This window comes from Macaca thibetana, chromosome 2, assembly GCF_024542745.1.
Source record: "Macaca thibetana thibetana isolate TM-01 chromosome 2, ASM2454274v1, whole genome shotgun sequence".
Taxonomy (NCBI): domain Eukaryota; kingdom Metazoa; phylum Chordata; class Mammalia; order Primates; family Cercopithecidae; genus Macaca; species Macaca thibetana.
This window is the reverse complement of record NC_065579.1, coordinates 111,987,733-112,014,534: the sequence shown is the minus strand read 5'-3', so window position 1 is coordinate 112,014,534 and position 26,802 is coordinate 111,987,733. Positions and strand designations below refer to the sequence as shown.

Genomic DNA, 26,802 nt, shown 5'->3' with positions numbered 1-26,802 from the left:
TAAACCCATTGTAAGTTTGAAAATTATAAGTTCAAAGTGCGTTTTTGATATTTTCAGTTTACAATGGCCTTATCCGGAGGTAAGTTGTCATATGTTGAGGAGCGTACTGAATGCATACTGAATTGCAACATCATAAAGTTAAAAATTGTAAGTTGAACCGTTGTAACATGGGGAGTGTCTGTACTTCATTTTTTTAATGGCTGAATAATATTCCATGTGGATGGGCCAGGTGTGGTGGCTCATGCCTATAATCCCAGCACTTTGGGAGGCCAAGGCGGTCAGATCACCTGAGGTTGTGAGTTCGAGACCAGTCTGACTGGCATAGAGAAACCCCATCTCAACTAAAAATACAAAACTAGCCGGGTGTGGTGGCACATGCCTGTAATCCCAGCTACTCGGGATGCTGAGGCACGAGAATCGCTTGAACCTGGGAGGTGGAGGTTTTGGTGAGCCAAGATCATGCCATTGCACTCCTGCCTGGGCAACAAGAGCAAAGCTCCATTTCGAAAAAAAAAAAAAAAAAAAATTCCCTGTGGATATGTTACATTTTGTCTATCCATTTACTTTTTGATGGAGACTTGGATGGTTTACACTTTTGGTTATTATGAATAATGCTGCTGTCAACATTTCTGTATTGGTCTTTGTGTGGACATGTTTTTTATTCTCTTGGGTTCCAGATTATCTTGTATTTTCTCTTCCCTAGCTCTAGAATCAGCCATTTCTCTAAAAAGCCTTGGTTCTTTTTAGCAGAGAATAGGATTTAGAAGACAAGATCTGGGCACTTGGTGTGCTTATTGATATTGAGATATCATTGCTTTTAGACCCTTTCAAGTGGACAAAGCTAGGATGTGTGTGTGTGTATGCATGTATGTATGTGTGTGTGTATATATATATGTATATGTAGATGCATGTATATATACACATCATATATATTATATTAAATTATTCTTTATTTACTGATTTAATCAATACCCCTGTTGGTAATCAATGCCCCATCTCTTCTGCAACTTTTTTTTTAAGTTTTTTGTTTGTTTATTTCAAAAGGTTTTTGGGGAATAGGTGGTGTTTGGTTGCATAAATAAGTTCTTTAGTGATGATTTCTGAGATTTTGATGTACCCATCACATGAGGAATGTACACTGTACCCAATCTGTAGTCTTTTTATCCCTCACCCCCTCCCTCCCTTTCCCCACTGAAGTCCCAAAGTTCATTGTATCATTCTTATGTCTTTGCATCCTCATAGCATAGCTCCCACTTTTGAGTGAGAACATATGATGTTTGGTTTTCCATTCCTAAGTTACTTTAGAATAATGGTCTCCAATTCCATCTAGGTTACTGTGAATGCCATTATTTCATTCCTTTTTATGGCTGAGTAGTATTCCATGGGGTGTGTATGTATCTATATATACACACACACACAACTATATATATATATATATATATAACATTTTCTTTATCCTCTCATTGATTGATGGGCATTTGGGCTTGTTCCATATTTTTGCAGTTGTGAATTGTGCTGCTATAAACATGCATGTGCAAGTATCTTTTTTTTTTTTTTAATGACTTCTTTTCCTCTGGGTAGATACCCAGTAGTGGGATTGCTAGATCAAATGGTAGATCCATTTTAATTCTTTAAGGAATCTCCATACTGTTTTCGATAGTGGTTGTACTAGTTTATGTTCCTACCAACAGTGTAAAAATATTCCCTTTTCACCACATCCACACCAGCATTTATTTATTTTTATTTTTATTTTTATTGTGGCCATTCTTGCAGGAGTGAGGTACTAGAGTATTGTGGGTTTGATTTGCATTTCCCTGATAATTAGTGATGTTAAGCATTTTTAATGTTTGTTGGCAATTTGTATATCTTCTTTTGAGAATTGTCTATTCATGTCCTTAGCCTACTTTTTGATGGGATTGTTTGTTTTGTTCTTGCTGATTTAAGTTCCTTATAGATTCTAGATATTTGTCCTTTGTTTGGATGTATAGATTGTGAAGATTTTCTCCTATTCTGTGAGTTGTCTGTTTACTCTGCTGATTATTTCTTTTGCTGTACAGAAGCAAAATAAGTCCCATCTATTTATCCTTGTTTTTGTAGCATTTGCTTTTGAGTTCTTGGTCATGAAGTCTTTGCCTAAGCTAATGCCTAGATGGGTTTTTTCCAATGTTATCTTCTAGAATTTTTATGATTTCAGGTCTTAGATTTAAGTCTTTGATTAATCTTGAGTTGATTTTTGTAAAGGATGAGAGATGAGGATCCAGTTTCATTCTTCTACATGTGGCTTGCCAATTATCTCAGCACCATTTGTTAAATAGGGTGCCCCTTCCCCACTTTATGTTTTTGTTTGCTTTGTTGAAGATCAGTTAACTGTAAGCATTTGGCTTTGTTTCTGGGTTCTCTGTTCTGTTCCATTGGTCTATATGCCTATTTTTATACCAGTACCATGCTGTTTTGGTGACTATGGCTTTACAGTATAGTTTGAAGGCAGATAATATATTGCTTCCAGATTTGTTCTTTTTGCTTAGTTTTACTTTGGCTATGCAGGCTCTTTTTTGGTTCCATGTGAATTTTAGGATTGTTTTTTCTAGTTCTGTGAAGAATGATGGTGGTATTTTGATGGGAATTGCATTGAATTTGTAGATTCTTTTGGCGGTATGGTCATTTTCACAATATTGACTCTACCCATCCATGAGTATAGGATGTGTTTCCATTCGTTTATGTCATCTGTGATTTTTTTCAGCAGTGTTTTGTCATTTTCCTTGTAGAGGTCTTTCACCTCCTTGGGTAAGTGTATTACTAAGTATTTTATTTTATTTATTGCAGCTATTGTAAAAGGGGTTGATGTGATTCTCAGCTTGGTTGCTGTTGGTGTATAGGAGAGCTACTGATTTGTATACATTAATTTTGTATTTGGAAACTTTGCTGAATTCATTTACCAGTTCTAGGAGCTTTTTGGGTGAGTTTTTAGGATTTTCTAGGTATATGATGTCATCAGCAAACAGTGACACTTTAACTTCCTTATTACCAATTTGCATGCTCTTTATTTCTTTCTCTTGTCTGATTGTTCAGGGTAGGACTCTGCTGCAACTTTGTCCCCCATGCTAATAGTTTTCTCATCCCCCTTGGGCCCTGCCATTCTATACCTGGCTTCCCTTCTGCATGGATACCCTCCTTACCCTGCTCACTCTCTGATTCTCCTTGTTGGATTGACTCTACCCGCGCCTCCATGGATACCCTCCTGTCTCATTCAGGTTATTCTGTCCCACTAGACCACATCTCCAAGTGGGTGCCATCTTCCCCTTTTTGGGCTCTGACTCTTGACACTAGGTCGAGCCTCACATGAATGCCCTCCTTACCCTGCTTGTGTGCTTACCCACTCCAGGGTACTTCTCCTTGGAGATACCCTCGTTCCTCTGCTCTGACACCTTGTGCCAGTTGGTCCCACATTGTGACAACCTCCTCAACTCATTCTGTCTTTGATACGACACATCAGGCTACCCCTCTGTGCTTCCTGGGCTCTGTGAACTCAAACCAAATAATCCCCACACATGTATACGTTCCTCACCACATTTGGGCTCCAGCAGCTCCACAGTAGGCCACCATCTGCATGTAGATGTCTACCTTACCTTACATAAGCTCTGACATGCCTCCCTGGTCAATACGGCTCTCTTTCCCTCGTGGCAGAGATACCTACCATGTTCTGCTTTAGGACTGAGTTGTTTAGGAAGGGAAGAGGAAGAGCTCCTTTGCCTTACCCATGAGCTGTTTTTTTTGTTGTTGTTGTTTGTTTCTTTTGTGGCACTTGTCTTGTTTTTGAATAGTTAAAATTAACTCCCCTAATTTCCATCTCATGATTTGTTGCATATTTTTGCACTTAATTGTTGTTTGATTTTTCTTTTCTTTTTATTTGCATGTGTGTCTTTTCAACCGAGTGGATTGGTTATGATTTTCATAAATAGATAAGATTCTCCCCCCTAATCTAATAGGAAAAATTTTTACCAAGCCAGGAGGAAATTCCTAAATAAGTGAAAGTTACCAAGTGTCTTAGGCTTAGTAACATACTAGTGGAGTTGTGTCCCAACAGGCCTCCACCCAATTCCAGGGCTGCTGTAAAAATACTCAACATTTCCGTAGAGAGAGTATCTGCCCAGGAGGTTCGCTCTTGTTCAGGATTAGCACTCCCCCTTGTGATCTGTCATCATTCTTTAATGTCAAAAGTATTGGGTTTTAAATTAAGTGTATCCAATAAGTGCCCTTGGAAAATTAATTTTTCTTGTTTCCTTAAAAATATTTAGGATTGAAATTCAAATGTATCAAAGCAATATTGATAAAATAGATCTATCATATGGTACAACAATTTAAGAATTATATGCTTTTATTGTCAGTTATTCTGTGTGTCATTATATTACATTTAATTTTGTAAAAATTAGAATGAGTCAAATTGATAGACATTTTTATGTGGATAAAAGGGACTTACGTCTCTATACATTACCATATTCTAAATGAATTTGTGTATCAGATCAAGATACAAATAGCAGAAGAATTTATATCATTGTGGAGTTTTTAGAAAGATTATGTAGGAATTTTAAAAACAGGATTGGCTACATTAAAAAATATTTCTACTGTGCATCACCTTTCAGATGTTTCTGCCCAGTTTTCCTTCATAGTCAGATGCTCTGGGAGCTGGTGCTGTTGGGGGAGCCCCTTGTGGTTATGGCGCCATCACCATCGGAATCATCAGAGACTGTATTGGCACTTGTTAAGTGAGTATATTTAGTTACTATTTCTGACTTTTTTTTTTTTTTTTTTTTTTTGATGCTGCAGTACTGAACCTCTTGGTGATATTTGCAGCACTTCCCACCTGTCGTATGTTTCCCCACCCATTATTGCATTGATCCATGCAACAACCCTATCAGAAGGTAATGCTTATTATAGCACCATTTTATGGATGAGAAAATTGAATCAGGCTCCGTGAGGGCTGGAACCATGCCTTTGTTGTTCTGAGTGACAGGCACATTGATTCATTACATGAAGTTAATCCTTGATAAATATTACTTGTTTGAATGATCAGTGTAGAGTCAAAGGCACATAGCTAGTGAATGGTAGAGCCAGAATTTCATCCCATCTTCTGCCCCAAACCCAGTGTGTTCTTTCAGTATGCCATTTCACATTATATATATATGTCTTTCTAATTCTGTGAAATGAGTTTACCATTTTTTAAAATAAACAAAGTATCCCTTTGTGTGTATACTGTTTGTGTAGATGTTTTCTAGTTACAGATTAGGATTTTTAATTTCTGTGTCCTTTATTTTACATGTTCTTCCTGCTCCACAGCTGTATTTCTCCATTAAAGTACTTCAGTGATTTCCGACCTTATTTCACTATTCATGATAGTGAATTCAAAGAATATACTACCCGTACTCAAGCTCCGTAAGTAAACAGAATAACTTATATTGACCAGGTATTACCTTTATAACCACAATTATGTAGAATTATTTTTGGTAATAAAAGCTTATAGGCAGAATGATCTTATAAAAGGAAAGTTTGAGGAGTTTTAGATTTTATAGATTTTAAGAAATCTATAAATAATTTTAGATTTTAAGAGTACGTTATTTGAGTGATTTTATTTATTTATTTATTTATTTATTTATTTTTATTTTTGAGACCGAGGTTTGCTCTGTCACCCAGGCTGGAGTGCAGTGGCATGATCTCGGCTCACTACAATCTCTGCCTCCCAGGTTCAAGCAATTCTCCTGCCTCAGCCTCCTGAGTAGCTGGGATTACAGGCACGTGCCACTACTCCCAGCTAATTTTTGTATTTTTAGTAGAAACGGGGTTTCACCATGTTGACCAGGCTGGTGTTGAACTCCTGACCTCGTGATCCACCCACCTCAGCCTCCCAAAGTGCTGGGATTACAGGTGTGAGCCACCGTGCCTGGCCCAAGTGATTTTATTTATTAATGGAAGCTGTATTGTCATTAATAGCCGCTGGGTTGTACTTTCTTTTTTTTTTTTTTTTTTTTTTTGAGACGGAGTCTCGCTCTGTCGCCCAGGCTGGAGCGCAGTGGCCAGATCTCAGCTCACTGCAAGCTCCGCCTCCCGGGTTCACGCCATTCTCCTGCCTCAGCCTCCCTAGTAGCTGGGACTACAGGCGCCGCCACCTCGCCTGGCTAGTTTTTTGTATTTTAAAGTAGAGACGGGGTTTCACTGTGTTAGCCAGGCTGGTCTCGATCTCCTGACCTCGTGATCCGCCCGCCTCGGCCTCCCAAAGTGCTGGGATTACAGGCGTGAGCCACCGCGCCCGGCCTGTACTTTCAATTCTACTTTTTTATGAAAAATCTTTCCAGTCTGTAAAAAGAAAAAATAATCTTACCCTTTCCCTTGTAGCTCCTGCTCTATCGCTCACCTTCTTTTTACAGCTGGATTTCTAAAGCAACAACAATCTGCATGTACTATCTCCACTTCTTGATTTTCTGGTTGCTTCTAGTCAACTGCAGATTGACTTCTTCTTATTTACTGAATTTGTTTTTGCCAAATAATCAAGACCCATCTCACTGTTTGACCCAGTAGGCATATCATTGCCCTGTTTTTTCTCTTTCTTTCTTTCTTCCTCTCTCTCTCTCTTTCCTTCCTTCCTTTCCTTCCTTCCTTTCCTCCCTCCCTCCCTCCCTCCCCTCCTTTCCTTCCCTCCCTCCCTTCCTTCTCTCCCTTCCCTCCCTTCTCTCCCTCCCTTCCTCCCTCCCTCCCTTCCTTCCCTCCCTCCCTCCCTTCCTTCCCTCCCTCCCTCCCTTCCTTCCTTCCCTCCCTCTGTTCCCTTCCCTCCCTTCCTTCCTTCCTTTCTTCCTTCCTTCCTTTCCCTCCGTTCCCTTCCCTCCCTTCCTTCCTTCCCTCCCTTCCTTCCTTCCTTCCCTTCCTTCCCTCCCTTCCTTCCTTCTCCCTCCCTTCTGTTCCCTCCCTTCCTTCCCTCATTCCTTCCTTCCCTCCCTTCCTTCCCTCCCTCCCTTCTGTTCCTTCCCTTTCTTCCTTCCCTCCCTTCCTTCCCTCCCTCCCTTCCCTTCCCTCCCTTTCTTCCCTCCCTTCCTTCCCTCCCTCCCTTCCCTTCCTTCCCTTTCCTTCCTTCCTTCCTTCCCTTCCCTTTCTTCCCTTCCTTCCTTCCGTTCCTTCCTTCTTCCCTTCCCTTCCCTTCCTCCCTTCCCCTCCCTCCCTCCCTCCCCCTCCCTCCCTCCCTCCCTTTCTTTCTTTCTTTCTTTCTTTCTTTCTTTCTTTCTTTCTTTCTTTCTTTCTTTCTTTCTTTCTTTCTTTCTTTCTTTCTTTCTTTCTTTCTTTCTTTCTTTCTCTCTCTCTCTCTTTCTTTCCTTCTTTCTTCTCCCCTTCGCCTTCCCCTTCCCCTCCTCCCCCTCCCTTCCACTTCCCTTCCCCCTCCCCATTGCTGAGGCTGGTGTGCCACCTCTTCTTTCTTGTAACATTTACACTTTTAACCTTACAAATATTTTAATCACCAGCCAGTCATGATGGCTCATGCCTCTAATCCCAGCACTTTGGGAGGCTGAGGTGGGCATTTCACATAAGCCCAGGAGTTAGAGACCAGCCTGGGCAACATGGCAAAACCCTGTCTCCACACACACACACAAAAAAAACACAAAAATTAGCTGGATGTGGTGGCATGCGTCTGTAGTCCCAGCTACTCATGAGGCTGAGGTGGGAGGATGGCTTGAGCCTAGGAGGCAGAGGTTGCAGTGAACTCAGATTGTGCCACTGGAACAAAAAAATTTTTTTTGAATCTCTAATACCATTCTCTCCTGGGCAATCTTGTGGTGCATCCCAATCTCCTTTGCAGACTTCTTTTCTCTACGAATCCCTTAAATGTTGGTGTTCACTAGGTATTGTCTTCTGGGTTCTGATTTCAGACTGATAGTTTTTTTTTTCTTTTGAGACGGAGTCTGGCACTGTCACCCAGGAGGGAGTGCAATGGCATCATCTTGGCTTACTGCAACCTCTGCCTCCCAGGTTCACGTGTTTCTCCTGCCTTAGCCTCCCAAGTAGCTGGGATTACAGGTGCACACTGTCTAATTTTTTGTATTTTTAGTAGAGACAGGGTTTCACTGTATTGGCCAGACTGGTCTCGAACTCCTGATCTTGTGATCTGCCCACCTTGGACTCCCAAAGTGTTAGAATTACAGACATGAGCCACCACACCCAGCCCAGACTGATAATTATTTCTGTACAATCTTTTTTTTTTTTTGAGACAGTCTCACACTGTTGCCTAGGCTGGAGTGCAGTGGCACGACCTTGGGTCACTGCAACCTTCATCTCCTGGGTTCAAGTGATTCTCCTGCCTCAGCCTCCCAAGTAGCTGGGATTATAGGCATACACCACCACACCCAGCTAATTTTTGTATTTTTAGTAGAGATGGGGTTTCACCATGTTGGCCAGACTGGTCTCGAACTCCTGATCTCAAGTGATCCGCCTGCCTTAGCCTCCCAAAGTGCTGGGATTACAGGTGTGAGCCACCGTGCCTGGCCCTTTCTGTACAATCTTATCTGTACCCATGGCTTCTGTTAATACCCCATGCTAATGACTGAAATGTATCTTTCTAGCCAATATCTCTGTGAGGTTCAGACCTATATAACCAGGCATGTGTGTGTGTTGCGGGGGGAGAGGGGATGTTTTAAGCACATTGCCCCATAGAAGATAGAGGTCTTAATGGCATCTGAAACTAAACACGTGCAAACTGAATTATTTTTGTCTCCCTCTTTTCTCCCCTAATCTCATACCTCTTCTTTCTTTTCATGGATGGCATTAGTTTTCACTTAGTCCTCAAAACCTTAATTGTCATAAATTTCTCCTTTGTAACATGCCCCACATTAAATTTTACCAAATTCTGTCAATTTGATATCCTAAAATATCTCTGATTACATTTCTTATCTTCTTTGTGTAGCTCCCTTTCCAGTCTTACTGTGTCTCATGTTTTGCATATCCAAATTTGCTTTTCCCTCAACCCCTTCTCTCCTCATAAGGTAACTTCCAAATTTCTTCCAGAGTGATCTTCCTTTTTTTTTTTGGAGACAGAGTGTCACTCTTGTCCCCCAAGTTGGAGTGCAATGGTGCGATCTCAGCTCACTGCAACCTCTGCCTCCTGGGTTCAAGTGATTCTTCTGCCTCAGCCTCCCCAGTAGCTGAGATTACAGGCACCTGCCACCACGCCTGGCTAATTTTTGTATTTTTAGTAGAGATGGGGTTTCACCGTGTTGGCCAGGTTGGTCTCAAACTCCTGACATCAGGTGATCCGCCCGCCTCGGCCTCCCAAAGGGCTGGGATTACAGGCGTGAGCCACTGCACCCGGCCGAGTGATCTTTCTAATAAGCACTTTTTCTTTCATGCAACATTCCTCCACTTGGTTATCTAGTAGTTTCCCTTTGCCTGTAAGATAACATCTAAACTTCTTAGCATGCTAACATGGTACTAATGATTGGGCAACAATATTCTCATTTCTGACTATTCATCCTTTCTGCTTTTGCTCCAGGAATGCTGAACTCGGTGTAGTTCTACAGACAGGCCATAATGTCACTTCATTGCTTTGCACATAGTTTGTTCTGCATCACTCTTCCTTCTCTCATCCACTTGGCAAAAAACACCTACTCATCTTTCATGTCTTCCTGTAAATATTATCTCTTTGGTGAGGCTGTCTTTTAATCCCCTCGTAGACATAGGTTCTCCTTTCTGATTATTGTGCCTTTTTTTTTTTTTTTTTTTTTTTTTTGAGACAGAGAGTCTCACTCTGTTGCCCAGGCTGGAGTGCAGTGGTGCAATCTTGGCTCACTGCAACCTCCACCTCCTGGTTTCAAGCGATTCTTCTGCCTCAGCCTCCTGAGTAGCTGGGATTACAGGCATGCACCACCACACCCAGCTAATTTTTGTATTTTTAGTAGAGATGGGGTTTCATCATGTTGGCCAGACTGGTCTCGAACTCCTGACCTCATGATCCACCCACCTCGGCCTCTGAAAGTGCTGGGATTATAGGCGTGAGTCACCGCGCTCCGCCGATGTTGTGCATTTTAAACCACCTTCACTGTCTTCTAATTTTGGCATCATAACTGGGTGTGTATACCCTTCTTCCTGTGTGTGCTGTTGGAAGGATCGTGTCCTTTCATCTTTATATGCCTAGCGTAAAACATGTTGCTTGGCCGTGTAGTTGATATGTAATGTTTGAATAAAGTAAAAAGCAATCTGTGTATTGTTCATTGAAAAGAAAATGTAAGCTATTCTTCACTGATTTAACATTCATCTTTTTCTCACCTTTTTAATTTTGTTTTGTTTTATATAGGCCCTCAGTTATATTAGGAGTAACCAACCCTTTTTTTGCTAAGACACTCCAGCACTGGCCACACATTATTCGAATAGGAGACCTTAAACCTACAGGTAAAGTATAAACTTGGTGTTCTGTTTTTAGTGTGCAGTGTTGCTGAACAGGTTTCTTTCTTCCTTTCTTTTCATCCTTGATTACTTTTTATGTTGATGGCAGCTTTCTTCAAGGCCTTTGGAGAAGAGTATAATTTCCTGCTAATTTCCAACTGAAATACGCAGGTTCTTATAATATGTCTAATCTGTCATATCCTCCTACCAAAAAGTATACTTATAGTGTTACAGACATTGAATGAATTATAGTAAAATGAAGTCTCAAAAATGTTAGCTTTATATATATATTAAATATTATATAATAATATATTTAAATATATATTTACAGATTTAAATATATATTTAAATATAAATATAAAAAATATATATTTAAAAGCCCAATAAAACAGAACTTTCTATATATATAGAAGTCCAATAAAACAGAACTTTGCAATACTGCTTGAGTAAAACCTTATAGAAAACTAGAATTATTCCCGACTTGTTGCAAAATACTCAGCTAGGTCTCAAAACAAGTATATGTCCCTGTAACACAGGTTATTGATTTAGGGAGTGGTTCACAGTGTCTTTTCATATGGAAAAGACATACAGTACCTTGTTCATGGTAGGAGTTTAACAAATGTTTAAGTATATGAATTCTGAGGTTGGAAGTTTTGTTAATCTAGATGACAACTAAATGGTACATTAATTAAGGACATGAATCTTGGGTATGAGAAGATACGAGAAATTTTTAAAATCTTAATTTAATTTTGACATTTATTTTCATGGTTTGCGCGTACTAATTTAGACTATTTTATTGATTGTAATGTAGTGGACTACTGACTATTTTCTCCTTCCAGTGGAAGACTTCTCTCTGACATGACAATGGACATTCATGAATTTTCCACTGGAATAGTTGGGATTATAAAGTTATTTTCTAATAACTTTATAATGTACTATGTTTATTTATTTATCTATGAGACAGAGTCTCACTCTGTTGCCCAGACTGGAATACAGTGGCACTATCTCAGCTCTCCCAGGTTCAGGTGTTTCTCCTGCCTCAGCCTCCCAAGTAGCTGGGATTACAGGCACCCACCTCCATGCCTGGCTAATTTTTGTATTTTTAGTAGAGACGGGGTTTTGCTATGTTGGCAAGGCTGGTCTCAAACTCCTGACCTCAGGTTATCTGCCCGCCTTGGCCTCCCAACGTGCTGGGATTACAGGTGTGACCCACCACTCTCGGCCATTACAGTTTTTTGTTTTGTTTTGTTTTGTTTTCAAAACAGAGTCTCACTCTGCTGCCCAGGCTGGAGTGTAGTGGTGTGATCTCGGCTCACTGCAACTTCTGCTTCACGGGTTCAGGAGATTCTCCTGCCTCAGCCTCCTGAGTAGCTGGGATTACAGGTGCCCGCCACCATGCCTGGCTAATTTTTGTATTTTTAGTAGAGACGAGGTTTTGCCATGTTGGCCAGGCTGGGCTCAAACTCCAGACCTCCAGTGATCCGACCACCCCGGCTTCCCAAAGTGCTGGGATTACAGGCTGAGCCACTGCGTCTGGCCAGCAGCCACTACTTTTAAATCTTGTTCCTTTTGTTATACATAGATATATTTAAAACATGACTTAATAATCTGATTTTATAAGATTTTCCTTCTGGTATATACATGTATCTAAATGGAAGTGTTAGAATCAAGGATAACATTTTAAATAGTACTGTTTACAAATTCTGGACTCAGTGTTACTGAAATTTTTAGAAGCTTTATGAAATAGAGGAAAAAGCAAAGGGCTTCACCTTGGCAATCAGAACTGTGTGCTAATAGGCTGAATATCATTTTTAAGTCTCAAATTTTTTGTCTGCTAGGAGGATTAAACACAGTGCCTGATGCATGGTACTCTGTAAATGGCATGGTCCCCTGCCATTCTGTTACTGTTCTGTCTGAGTATTAATGATAGTTCAGAGAACAACAGTTGCTAGAGTCTTGGATATGAGACGATATGAGAAATTTTTTAAAATCTTAATTTAATCTTGACATTCATGATTTGGGCCTACTAATTTAGACTATTAGTTGTAATGTAGTAGACTGCTGATTGTTTTCTCTTTCCAGTGGAAGAAGTCTCTCTGCTAGATGTAGGTAGGAACTTTTGCACAAAATCATTGGTAGAGCAGCATGAGTTGATAAATCTGTTTAAGAAATCACCAAACTGTTTGCCAAAGTGGCCCATCAGTTTACATTCTTACCAGCAACGTGTGAGGGTTCCTATTTCGTAACATCTTTTCCAACATTTGATGTTGTCATTTTCATCATGGCCATTCTAGAATATTTGAAATGGTGATTTTAATTTGCTTTTCTCTAATGTCTAGTGATAGTGAGCACATTTTCATCTACTTCCTTTCATTCATATATCTTTGGTGAAATGTCTATTTATTTTGCCTTTAAAAAAAATTTTTTTTTGTGATAGGGTCTTGTGCTATTGCTCAGGCTGGAGTGCATTGGCACAATCATAGCTTACTGTAACCTTGAACTCCTGGGCCCAAGTGATCCTTCTGCCTCAGCCTTCCCAGTAGCTGGGAGTACAGGCGTACACCACCACGCCTGGCTGATTTTTAATTTTTTCTGTAGAGACAGGATCTTGCAATGTTGCTGGTCCTGAACTCCTGTGCTCAAGCAGTCCTCCTGCCTTGGCCTCCCAAAGTGTTGGGATTACAGGTGGAAGCCACCACACCCGGCCTGTTAGTTTCCATTTTTTTGATAGTAGCCATCCTAATGGGCATGAGTTAGTATTTTATTGTGGGTTTCAGTTTCATTTCCCTCATGATCAGTGATGTTGAGTATCTTTCCATTGTTTATTGGCCATTTATTTTATTTATTTATTTATGAAACGGAGTCTCACTCTGTTGCCTGGCTGGAGTGCAGTGGCATGATCTTGGCTCACTGCAACCTCCGTCTCCCAGGTTCAAGCAATTCTCCTGTCTTAGTCCCCCGAGTAGCTGGGATTACAGGCATGCACCACCACACCCAGCTAATTTTTGTATTTTTAGTAGAGATGGAGTTTCACCATGTTGGCCAGGCTGGTCTCAAACTCCTGACCTCAGGTGATCCACCTGCCTTGGCCTCCCAAAGTGCTGCAATTACAGGTGTGAGCCACCGCACCCAGCCTATTTATTGGCCATTTATATATCTTCTTTGGAGAAATGTCTATTCAAGTCCTTTGCCCACTTTTAATAGGATTGTTTGAATGGGGTTTTTTTTTTTTTTTTTTTTTTAGTTATAAGAATTCTTTATATATTCTAAATAGTAATCCTTATTAGATACATGCTTTGTGAATCTTTTGTTCTATTTTGTATTGTCTTTTTGTTCTCTTGATGGTGTCCTTTGATGCACAGAAGTTTATTTTACCTTATTTATTTATTTTTTGAGATGGAGTCTTGCTCTGTCTTCTAGGCTGGAGTGCCGTGGCCTGGTCTTGGCTCACTGCAACCTCCACCTCCTGGGTTCAAGTGATTCTCCTGTCTCAGCCTCCCCAGTGGCTGGGATTACAGGTGTGCGCCACCACACTCAGCTAATTTTTGTATTTTTAGTAGAGAGAGAGTTTCACCATTTTGGCCAGGCTGGTTGAACTCCTGACCTCATGATCCACCCGCCTCAACCTCCCAAAGTGCTAGGGTTACAAGTGTGAGCCACCACACCTGGCCTGTGCACAGAAGTTTATAATTTAATGGTCTTATTTATCGTTTTTTTGTTTTCTTCTTTTTTTTTTTAAGTCTTATTTATTTTTTCCTTGTATTGCTTGAGTATTTGGTGTCATAGTCATGAAATCTCATATATCTTTTAATTTATGAGTGGTATATATCTTGGAGTATTTTTCCGCTTGTTAAGTTAAAAACCAGCCAGGCCCACTGCAAATGCTGTACAAGTTGTGCAACACAGCCCTGCTCAGGATTCTGGCTTTGAAACCTGAGATAGATGTGAGTTCTACAAGGAAAAAAAAAATCTGGCAGGGTCAGTAAAATTATAGAAAAAAGCGTCTTCTTTAGGACCAAGAGGGAAGGCACAGCAGAATTAAGATTTTGCTCTCCTGTGTCCTGAAACTTTACCAGAAACATATATTTAGCGTTAACCTTGCAGAAGGATCATTCCTCCTGATATAAAGGAATTGCTTTTTCTGGATTATACCTAGTTTTAGTGCACCCACATCCTTGGACAAGATGTTCCTCTGTGTCTAGTTATGACAGAGCTAACAACCTGTCTTAATAGGGCACTCATTAATCAGAATGAATGATGGCAGTAACCAACTGGTTCTGGTGCATACCAGGTGAATATCAAGTTTTGTCCATGCTTTAGTTTCTTCATCTGTGAAATGGGCATCATAAATAAACTCTTATTGTGAAGATTAAATGTGATAATTTGTGCAGTGTTCTTGGACCAGAGACTGGCACGGAGGACATCTTCAGTAAATGGTGGCTATTACCGTCCTTACCATTATCTGCAACTCTTTAAGCAGCATGTTCATGCTTCTGTATTTAACTTTTTACTCAAAAGGCCTTTTCTCCTTCCTATGGATAACTTTTTTTTTTTTTTTGAGACAGAGTCTCGCTCTGCCACCCACGCTGGAGTGCAGTGGCGCAATCTCGGCTCACTGCAAACTCTGCCTTCTGGGTTCAAGTGATTCTCCTGCATCAGCCTCCCGAGTAGCTGGGACTACAGGTGCCTGCCACCATGCCCGGCTAATTTTTGTATTTTTAGTGGAGATGGGGTTTCCCCATGTTGGCCAGGATGGTCTCGAACTCCTGACCTCAGGTGATCCACCCGCCTCAGCCTCCCAAAGTGCTGGGATTACAGGTGTGAGCCACCATGCCTGGCCAAGTTTTTCTCTCTCTTATAGGTTCGCTTAAATGCTACCTCCTTTAGGAATCCTAAATACTTTTCTTACTCCTCTTTGGCCAGGACACTCTTCTGTGTCTCATAGTATCTTGTTCATAATTCTGTCCCAGCACCTTTCCCTCTGTATTATCATTTCTCTGTGTCATATTTTGCTGTTAGACTGTGGCTCATTGATATGAGGAATTAGCTGTTTTGTTCCTGTACTGCCAGTATCTTATATTTACTTAATATATACTGAGTCAATGAAAAATTAAGTCTGTGTATCCATGATACTGCTTTTTTAACAAGTATCTGTTTAAAATTATTATTGGGGCAGTTGACACATTTGCAGTATAGACTAATTTTTTTAATCTCTTTCGCTCTTTCCTTTATAGACTGTGTTACTTGGCAGCTTCTTTGCAAGATTGAAATTACAGTTAACCCTTGAACAACAGAGGGATTAGAAATGCCAACCTCCTATGTAGTAGAAAATCTGTGTATACCTTTAACTCCTCCAAAACTTAACTTCCAACAGCCTACTGTTGACCAGAGCCTTAGCAATAACATAAACAGTTGATTAACACACATTTTGTATGTTGTTTGTATTATATACTATATCCTTACAATAAAGTTATCTAGGGGAAATAAAATGTTACTAAGAAAGTCATGAGGAAGATAAAATATATACTGACTATTCATTAAGTGGAAGTGGATCATCATAAAAGTCTTCATCCTCATAACCTTCGCATTGAGTAGGTTGAGGAGGAAGAGGAGGGAATGGTCTTGCTGACTCAGGGGTGGCAGAAGGAGGAGAAAAAAATCATGTATAAGTGAATATGCACAGTTTAAACCCACATTATTAAATGTTCAACTGTATTTCAAAGTAAAAAGTTTATAGAAATAGCTGTTTTATCATACTACATGCTCTTAAAATTTTTTAGCAATATAAGATTGCAAAGGAAAATGTTCCTTGTTCTTAAAATCCCACCTCCAGATATACCACAATTAGCAGTTTGATCTATGTAACTATTTAAACAAAGGTATTTTGTGAATTTAGAGGCTTGAATTATATTATAATCTCTATAATAATATAATCTCTAGATTGTGTTTCAGTTCTTAGGTTCTTTTAGCCCTTGTGCAGAGAAGAGGGAGGGTGGAGAAAGTCTTTGAAATTAGGTTTGTTCACGACACTTTTAAGTGTGTATCTTGAGGCATTTTTCTGCCCGTTATAAGAGTTGTTTAGGTGTTAGCTTTCTTTGACCCTAAGACCAGGGCCTGCATATACTACACAAGCTATTCAACATAGCAGTCTGCTCAGGAGTCCTGTCCATCTGTGGCTCAGACCTGTGGTTGCTGCACACACCGTTGCCACTTGCTGGCAGTGTAAGTTTCTGTAATGGAAAAGCTGAATTTGAGGAGGCATCAAAAAAAAACACACAAACCCTTGAAGACTACATCTGCACAGTCATTTAAGAATTACTCTGTATTCCATTTATACTTAAAGGGTATTTTATTCCTCTTCAGCACCTAAATTTTCAGTTTTATGTATTTGGCATGTAGATTTTGAATTACAGGTTGAGTGACAAAAAGGGAAAAATTTAAGTAATGATAGATATTAATGAAAGATAAAATATCCATTTTATATAATTTACATGAATTGTTTCTGTACTATTGTAATAATCCAGTATTCTTGTAATCCAGTTTTAAAATACCAAGAATGAACCCTTAACTTATTAATTGATGTTAAGAATGCTTTAATTATAACATGCAATAAGTAATAAACAGTAGATTATAAAGTTCCAATTTTATAATATGTATGATTCGAATAATTATAAAAATCTTCATGCTGCTTCCTGCAGGTGAAATTCCTAAGCAGGTTAAAGTGAAAAAACTGAAGAATCTAAAGACTCTGGATTCTAAACCTGGTATTGACTTTTATTGATTTTTAAATATATATTTGTATGGTACTTGGGTTTTTTTGTTTACCTTCTTTTCTTTGCTCTTAGGAGTTTATACTTCATATAAGCCATATTTAAATAGAGATGAAGAGATCATAAAACAATTACAGAAGGTAATTAGTTGCTCATATTATTAATTTAAATTTCCTTGTTCAGGTATGTAATATCCACTTAGGCAATATGTCCTTTATGTATACTAATGTGAAATAGGATCTTTTCTTTTTATGGGGGGGGCGGGGAGATGGAGTCTTACTCTGTCACCCAGGTTGGAGTGCAGTGGTGTGATCTCAGCTCACTGTAACCTCCACCTCCCAGGTTCAGGTGATTCTCATGCCTCAGCCTCCTGAGCAGCTGGAATTACAGGAGTGCACCATCATGCCTGGCTAATTTCTGTATTTTTAGTAGAGATAGGGTTTCATCATGTTGGCCAGGCTGGTCTTGAACTCCTGGCCTTAAGTGATATGCCCACCTCGGTCTCCCAAAGTCCTGGGATTACAGGTGTCAGCCACCACACCCTGCCGGGGTATCTTTTTTGACTCAAAGTTTTATGAAAATCAGGAGACTAAGCTAGCAACAGTATGGGCATGAATTTGGGACTGTAGCTATACATGAGTGTCAGTCTTTCTAGAAACTTGGGAGTTATAGTGAAAAAGCCATGGATTCTACCATGATAGCATCTAACAGTAAGGGATTATAATTTTTTAAAAAATGTAAATCACATAATATAGCAAATATAAAATATTGTCTTTATTTTGAACTCACTTTTTTTTTTTTTTTTTTTTTTGAGATGGAGTTTTGCTCTTGTTACCCAGGCTGGTGTGCAATAGCATGATCTCGGCTCACTGCAACCTCCACCTCCCAGGTTCAAGCAATTCTTCTTTCTCAGCCTCCCAAGTAGCTGGGATTATAGGTGGCCACCACCACGCCTGGCTAATTTTTGTATTTTTTAGTAGAGACAGGGTTTCACTATGATGGCCAGGCTGGTCCTGAACCCCTGACCTCAGGTAATCCACCTGCCTCAGCTTCCCAAAGTGCTGGGATTACAGACACGAGCCACAGTGCCCAGCTGTGAACTCACATTTTCACAGTATGGGATGAACAGTATTCCCTAAGCTAAGAACTCTTATGTTTTGCTCTGGTAAAGATTATTTTCACAGGATATTGCACAATTAACTTCACATTAAATTACTTCAAGGTGAAGTTCTAGTTTTTTAAATATCAAGTGTAAATGTATATTTACATAGCAGTTGAATATGATAATTATCCATTGTTTTATGTTCCATCACTAGAAAACATTCTCATTATTTCCTCTTTAAGGGTGTACAACAGAAACGTCCTTCTGAGGCGCAAAGTGTCATTCTTCGACGCTATTTTTTGGAACTGACACAAAGTTTCATCATTCCATTAGTAAGTTAATAAAATACATTTTTGCATAATTTAATGATTTGGTGAAGGGTATATAAATGTTTTTCCCACCCTCCAAAACCATATCTTAAGTTGTGTGTTTTGCCAGCCTGGTATATTTGAGTGATTAAAAGTAAACCCCTTTGCAAGAGACCTGGATTATTTGTTCTAGTGTTAACTGTTTAGCTTTGGTAAGTCACTCCCTCTGAACCTCAATTTTCTTACCTATGAAATGTGGCTGATTCCACTTTTCCTAAGTATCTTTCAAGACTGTTGTGAATATTAAATGATATACTTTATATGAACTGTTAAGTAGTTACTACATTTTTCACCTTAAAAGAAGATTATTGTAGAGCTTCTGTGATAGTTATCTTGAAAAAAATTTGACATAATGTCTATGAGGCTGTAGCTCCATAATAACAGGGACTGTATCTGTCTTGCTCGTTATTAATTTGCCAGTCTGGCATATGGTAGCACTCAAATGTTTATGGAATCAATGACTAGATGATATGGTTATTCTAAGAAATTCAGAAGGATGTCATATTAAAGTATAGGGAGTACTATGATGTGGTCCTACTCTGGAGACTGCATCATAGAGAAACTTTGCACAGTTATTAATATAAAGTAATATATCTATGAATATTATATAGGGCATCCTGGAGATCTTTGCTGTTATATTTTAGAAAGAAATATTATTTCTTGGTCTATGGATGTCAACTTATTTATTCCATTAAATCTATTTGTTTGAATAAATAAGCTTTTCTGTAGTGCTTATGAGCATGGACTAGGCTGGGCACAGTGGCTCAGGCCTGCTACTTTGGGAGGCCAAGATGAGAGGATTGTTTAAGACCAGGACTTTGAGACTACAGTAGGCTATGATTGCACCACTGCACTCCATCTTGGGCAACAGCAAGACTCTCTTAAAGAAAAAAAAAAGAGCATGGACTGGGCGTGGCGGCTCACATCTGTAATCCCAGCACTTTGGGAGGCCGAGGCGGGCAGATCACGAGGTCAGGAGATCGAGACCATCCTAGTTAACGTGGTGAAACCCCGTCTCTACTAAAAATACAAAAACTTGGTCGGGCATGGTGGCATGCACCTGTAGTCCCAGCTGCTCTGGAGGCTGAGGCAGGAGAATCACTTGAACCTGGGAGGTGGAGGTTGCAGTGAGCCAAGATCACGCCAGTGCACTCAGCCTGGGCAAAAGAGTGAGACTCCGTCTCAACAACAACAACAAAAGCATGGATGAAAGTCAAGTAGACCTCAATTCAAGTCTAAATTGTATTAGCCTTTTGGAGAATCTTCAGTTTCCCAATAATACCTACCACATAGGATCATTCCAAGGATTACAAGAGATCACGCGTGTAAAATGTTGAGTGCATTATCTGGCCTATAGTTACTCAGTAAGGTTAGCTATTATCATTAAGACAGGGTGAAACCCTGACTCAACTAAAAATATAAAAATTAGCCAGGCGTGGTGGTGGGTTCCTGAAATTCCAGCTACCTGGGAGGCTGAGGCAGATAATTGCTTAAACTCTGGAGGCAGAGTTTGCAGTGAGCTGAGATTGCGCCACTGCACTCCACTGCCATGTGCCACTGGGCAACAGAGCGAGACTGCATCTCAAAAAATAAAAATAAAAATAAAATAAAGGGCTGGGCACGGTGGCTCACGCCTGTAATCCCAGCACTTTGGGAGGCCAAGGCGGGTGGATCATGAGGTCAGGAGTTTGAGACTAGCCTGACCAACATGGTAAAACCTTGTCTCTACTAAAAATACAAAATTAGCAAGGCGTGGTGGTGCACACCTGTAATCCCAGCTACTTGGGAGACTGAGGCAGGAGAATTGCTTGAACCCGAAGGGGCGGAGGTTGTAGTGAGCCAAGATCACGCCATTGCACTCCAGCCTGGGCAACAGAACAAGATTCTGTCTCAAAAAAGAAAAAAAAAATGTAGTCCCTTGGTTTACCCAAGATTTAGTTGAATTTTATTTGAAATCTGACTTCCCACGTCAGTCTAAATTTAGCTATATCTGTTGTGGGGAGTGATGGAGTTGTTGCCGTCCATTGAAAGGGCATATGATTAAAAACTTAAAAGACCCATTTCTTTTAAGTAGGTCTGTTTAAATATTTTTGAAGACACTCCTTTTATTAACTTTTTTTTTTTTGGTTTTAGGAAAGGTATGTGGCAAGCTTGATGCCTTTGCAGAAAAGTATTTCCCCATGGAAGGTATGAATATATTCAAATCTATTTGGGTCCTCTAACTGTAATTAACTTCTGTGAACATATCCACTCCTAATTTCTAAATATTATATTTCCTGTTTTCTAGAGTCCACCTCAATTAAGACAGTTTCTTCCAGAAGAATTTATGAAAACACTTGAGAAAACAGGACCTCAGCTAACCTCTAGAATAAAAGGCGATTGGATTGGACTTTACCGGTTAGTCTTTTTTTCCTGTTTTACACCCATGTGTCGTGCTTTATTTAAAAACAAAACAAGGCCGGGCGCGGTGGCTCAAGCCTGTAATCCCAGCACTTTGGGAGGCCGAGACGGGTGGATCACGAGGTCAGGAGATCGAGACCATCCTGGCTAACACGGTGAAACCCCGTCTCTACTAAAAAAATACAAAAAAATAGCCGGGCGAGGTGGTGGGCGCCTGTAGTCCCAGCTACTCGGGAGGCTGAGGCAGGAGAATGGCGTGAACCCGGGAGGCAGAGCTTGCAGTGAGCTGAGATCCGGCCACTGCACTCCAGCCTGGGCGACAGAGCGAGACTCCGTCTCAAAAAATAAAAACAAAACAAAAAACTAGACTTAAACTTATTCTTTTTAAAGAATTCTAAAGTTTGACATGGTTCTCTGAATAGGAAAGGTATTGAGGAAAGGAAATAAGTTATAATCAAACTTTACTTTTTTAAAATGTATTTTTATAGGCATTTCCTAAAGTCTCCAAATTTTGATGGCTGGTTTAAGACCCGGAGGAAGGAAATGATCCAAAAATTGGAGGCACTCCATCTAGAAGCTCTTTGTGAAGAGGTTCGAAAACTGTGTGTTTGTGTAATGATTAACAACTGTTGAAAATAAAGATAATTATGCTTAGAGGTTGAAGATTGTACCCTTTATCCACTCTTTATAAATAGTAATAATGACTAACTTTTCTAGATCATGTGCTGTGTGCCAAGGACATTATAGGGGCTTTATATAGATAATCTCTTTTAATCTTCATAATGATTCTTTGAGGTAGGTGTGTTATGAACTACATTATGGGAAACATATAAATGACTTGCCTCAGATCACATCCCTGCTAAGTAGTGGAGCCAACAGTGTGCTGGAGTCCACTTGCATTGGCTCACAAGAGCCAACTGTGCACATCTCTTCTCTGTGCACATCTCTTCTCAGCTCTGCATTCAGTGACCTCAGGTTGGCAGCTTGAAATAGCCTACAGCGGGAGTACTACACCACAGAAATTGGCAAATGCGACAAACCAGAAACCTCTTTTGGAGAACCACTTGTTAAATATTTACCAGCACATTACTGGGTAGAGTAAGGATTCTAATCCAAGAAGCCTAACTCCACATCTTTTGCTGTTACGATGTATTTACCTTTTTTAGTGAGTATTAACACTTTTAAAAATGTGGACTGATTTGTTTTTTATGTTCTGTATTACCAGGCTCTTTTAAACTACTTACGAAAATAAAAGGGGATAGTCTTACTTTCATTTATATTTAGCTTTAAATGCGAGGCGTGCTAGCCTCAGTGATAACTTTCTGCTCATAAACTCCCAGTGACTGTGGCTTTGAGAAAAGGAATTTGATGAATGCACCTGCAGCACAAGTCCAGGAAGAGCTTATCTGAAAACATGAAGTTTACATCCAGTAGTAAATTCATGTTCAGTTCTCTTGATTTGTTAACAAATGTTCCTTATAAATTAGTCACTATTTAGTGGCAGTGGGGGTTACTATTACAGTTTGAGTTGCAATTTTGTTTTTCTTGCTTGATCTAAAAAAGCCACCTCAGTACATTTTGTTTTGCTTCCAAATATGAGACAATTATTCTGGCTAATGCAGAAAATTAACAGTTATTAGAATATTATGAGAATTATTCTTGCACTTAATGCTATATCTGGGATAAATACTTTGTTCTCCTTTTCCTTCTTGTCTTTCCTTCACAGTAGCCTTACCTATTGAAATAGAGGTTTGAATATTATTTTGAGAATTTACTGATTTGGGATTTTATTTATTCTAGGACTTACTTCTCTGGATCCAGAAACACACAGAAGTAGAAACAGTAGACCTTGTCTTGAAGCTGAAAAATAAGCTGGTATGTAGCCAAAACAGCCAATGATTAAATTGACTTCTCTGTGAAGATATTTTCCTCTCATATGAGCTGACAACCCATGATAGTTCACAGAAGTAACTTTTTAAATGAGAGGGCTTGAAATTGGTCAATTGATGGTAGGTATTGCTGAAAATACTTGGTCACTGAAACAGACCATAATGATGCCATATTATTCTAACGTTATCTACATAGAATCTAATAAGCTCTATCAAAACATTGTTGCTTATATTTCTAGGTATTATTATGAATTTACATAGAAGACTTTTACTGAGCTCAATAACGTATTGTTTAAATGGAATGCTCCTTGCTTTTTTAGTTTCTGTAAATTTTGGTCTAAGACTGAAAGTATCCAATTGTTAGACTTTTAAAATGGTTTATTTAGAGAATGTAATGTATTAATACAGATTCTGAGCATAATTTAAATGCTATGAAATGTCCTTATATAGTTGCAGGCTGATCGAGAGCACTTACCTGTGAAACCTGACACTATGGAAAAGTTACGGACACACATAGATGCCATTATCTTAGCATTGCCAGAGGACCTGCAAGGCATACTGCTCAAAACGGGCATGACATGATATTTGCCAAGATTTTCCAGCCAAAAAGGATTATGCATCAGGAAGCATACTGACATTTCAACCAGACGCACAAAGGAGATCTCTCAGTGGCAGCAGAGTGGAGAATTGCCATGAATGCTAGTTAACAGGGTAGAAAGACTGTATTGTATAAACAGAACTTTTTAGTGCATTATTTTTAAAGTGGATATCTGTGGTGGTTCCACTTTAATACTGAAACACCGAAAGGCATTTCTATATTTTTAATCATGTTCTAAAGTGCTCTTATGAGAGACTTGTGGGCCATCAGTATTAGTGATTTCATACTGCAGTGCTGGCATTGCAGATATTTTTTTAAATTGGTGCTGCTTTGCCCAATCATGTTAAAACTCAGGGGGATATAAAAATAACATTCACACTGGCTATCTTCTTAAGAACAGAAAGACTGAACTGTCCTATGGTTAGAAGGAATTGATGCTTATGTAGTGCCTTCTGTTGTCCTACATGTTTCACAGTTCAGCTGCTAGTCTTGAAGCTTTTCCTTAGCTTCATTATGATATGTAATTTTATAAGGTATTCTGTTGAGTGATCATTGTTTAAAAAAAATGTTTCTTGCTACCCATTGTGTTTATTAATATACATGATGGATTTTTTTCAGTTGTCATATAGATTTTCATTATTTTCTCTTCCATTTTCAAAATTTAATCTTACCAGTTTCTCCAAAGACAAGGAGGCATCTAGTATTAATTATGGAAGAGTTTATTTTCTCTTACCCTTTATTAATTTAAACATTAGGCCAGGTGCAGTGGCTCACACCTGTAATCCTAGCACTTTCGGAGGCCAAGGTGGACAGGTCACCTTAGGTCAGGAGTTCGAGACCAGCCTGGTCAACGTGGTGAAACCCCATCTCTACTAAAAATACAAAAATTAGCCAGGCATGGTGGCACACACCTGTAATACCAGCTACTTGGGAGGTTGAGATGCGAGAATCACTTGAACCTGGGAGGTGGAGGCTGCAGTGAGCTGAGATTACACCACTGGACTCCAGCTTGGGTGATGTAGTGAGACTTTGTCTCAACAAAAATAAAAAATTAAATAATAAATACTAATTTAAATATTATTAAATGTTTAAGCTAATGAACTTGGATGCTTTTCAAAGACATTTTAATTATAAATATCATAATCAGCTATTTTTTTAAACTGAACTATTCTTATTTCAAAGGCATTCATGAGTTTTTTTATGTGATACTTATTTGAGTGATGATAAGATTGATGTCAGGCATTATTTGTTTGGTAGTGTTTTATTTTTCCCAACATTAATGTTTCTCAGAACGCTTTTCCTCCTGTTGTTTGACATGGAAACTTTTGCATGAGTCACTGTTATGGTTAGCTTTTGTTGTTGTTGTTTTTGTTTCTGTTTTGTTTAAACAATACTGCCTTGCCAAAAATAGAAGAATGTGATTTGGTAGAGTAAGGTTGTTTGGTTTGTGTTTGAATAAGAGTATCCTGCAGAAGCCACTTTGTTTTTTTTTTTTTTTTTTTTTTTTTGAGACGGAGTTTCACTCGTTGCCCAGGCCAGAGTGCAATGGTGTGATCTTGGCTCACTGCATCCTACACCTGCCGGGTTCAAGCGATTCTCCTGCCTCAGCCTCCCAAGTAGCTGGGATTACAGGCATGCGCCACCACGCCTGGCTGATTTTGTATTTTTAGTAGAGACGGGGTTTCTGCTTGTTGGTCAGGCTGGTCTCAAACTCCCAACCTCAAGTGATCCGCCTGCCTTGGCCTCCTAAAGTGTTGGGATTACAGGCGTGAGCCATGACGCCCGGCCAGAAGCCACTAATTATAATAGGCACACATGACACAGCATGTGGTTAATAGCTGTGTCTTGAATTATCCTCTAAATAACCAAATTTAGTTGTATGTATTTGTAAAGGATATGGCTTCAGAAGCTATCTTTTGTTCTCTTGCTATAACTTTTAAGGGCATTCCTGACCCAAGAAAGATTCCTTGCATTTGTAACTGTGGTCTGATACCCAAATGTGCCCTGTTCTTATGGATACAGTCTCTTGAAGCATACCTCAAAGTCATAGAGAGAATATGGCATTCAAGAAATCATTTGCCTTGGATCATATGAGTTATTTTGTGAAACAACAGCTGACTTTTCAGAAAAGGGGCAACTACTTTTATATGCTAAAAGTATTTCATAACTTTCTGGGAAACCTTATTTAGGTATAAATGGTTATCTTATTATTTTTCAAAAAGGTATATTTTAATAATCGTACAATTTATATACAGTTTGTGACCAGAATTTGCAAGTTGTTGGTGTCATATCAAGGATCTTTTAAATTATACCACTACAGGATGTATCATTTCAAGTTTATTTTGCACAGCTAAACAGTAGCAAAAGATGCCAATTAGCATGATAATGGTGTCTTCATTTTTACTGTATTTAACTGAAACCTAACACATGTTGAAAACCGTATCATACCTAGTTTATCTCTTAATTTCAAACTATGTACTTGTAAAAATGATGTAAATTTGCATTGGGAACCTGAGAAAGACTGATAATTTTTGGTTTGTGATTTTCAGATTTGTCTTTTTTTTTTTTAAAGAAGACTTTGTTACTGTGTAAACCCTGACGTTAAATGTTTTATCTCTACCAGCATCAGGAGGAATCACTGCTTTAAGGGTATTATGTAATGCCTAGTGCCTTCTATTTACAGTGAAAAAGAGGTTTTTATGAAGGCATTTATGGTCATTACCAAAAACTAAATTAAAGGCCTTGGATTTTAAAGCACTTGGATATTTTGTGTTATTTCTGAGTGGGGTTGGACTACTTGGAGAAAATGCATAGTTAATGAAACCTGAGCATTATGAGATTCCTTTTGTTTCCTGCCAGATTGTTTGTTTTTTTAAGGACTTCAAATGAAAACCCTGTGTACTTCACTATCAACAGGTGAACAGTTCTGTTTAGACAGATCAGTTAAGCGGCTGCATATCTTTCCTAGCAGTGCATTGATTTTATGAAATATTCTGGTAAAAATATTGGCCGTATGTATTGGCTCATACCTATAATATCAGCACTTCAGGAGGCTGAGGCAGGAGGGTCGTTTAAGCTCAGGAGTTCAAGATCTGCCTAGGCAACAAAGTGAGACCCCGTCTCTACAAAAAAATAAAAAAATTAGCAGAGCATGGTGGCACACGCCTGCAGTCCCAGCTACTCAGGTGGCTCAGGCAGGTGAGGGGGGGATGGCCTAAGTCTAGGAGGTAGAGGTTGTGGTGAGCCATAATCACACCATTGC

At 39.3% G+C, this 26,802-nt stretch overlaps 1 protein-coding gene across 5 annotated transcripts in view; it reads left to right on the top strand.

Annotated features, from left to right (window-relative positions):
• DENND6A (DENN domain containing 6A) overlaps positions 1–26,297 on the top strand; it is a 71,274-nt gene extending 44,977 nt beyond the window's left edge. For 4 of the 5 annotated variants that reach the window (XM_050781173.1, XM_050781174.1, XM_050781176.1 and 1 more), the window contains 11 exons: positions 4,641–4,763; positions 5,335–5,430; positions 10,325–10,419; positions 17,112–17,177; positions 17,259–17,323; positions 18,528–18,617; positions 20,787–20,840; positions 20,941–21,050; positions 21,542–21,644; positions 22,854–22,928; positions 23,393–26,297. In XM_050781173.1, coding sequence (XP_050637130.1) covers positions 4,641–4,763; positions 5,335–5,430; positions 10,325–10,419; positions 17,112–17,177; positions 17,259–17,323; positions 18,528–18,617; positions 20,787–20,840; positions 20,941–21,050; positions 21,542–21,644; positions 22,854–22,928; positions 23,393–23,524 — 1,009 coding nt within the window. In that variant the 3' untranslated portion in view covers positions 23,525–26,297. The remainder of the gene's footprint in view (positions 1–4,640; positions 4,764–5,334; positions 5,431–10,324; positions 10,420–17,111; positions 17,178–17,258; positions 17,324–18,527; positions 18,618–20,786; positions 20,841–20,940; positions 21,051–21,541; positions 21,645–22,853; positions 22,929–23,392) is intronic. The other variant, XM_050781175.1, reaches the window with a different exon arrangement.
• The last annotated feature ends 505 nt before the right edge of the window (positions 26,298–26,802 follow it).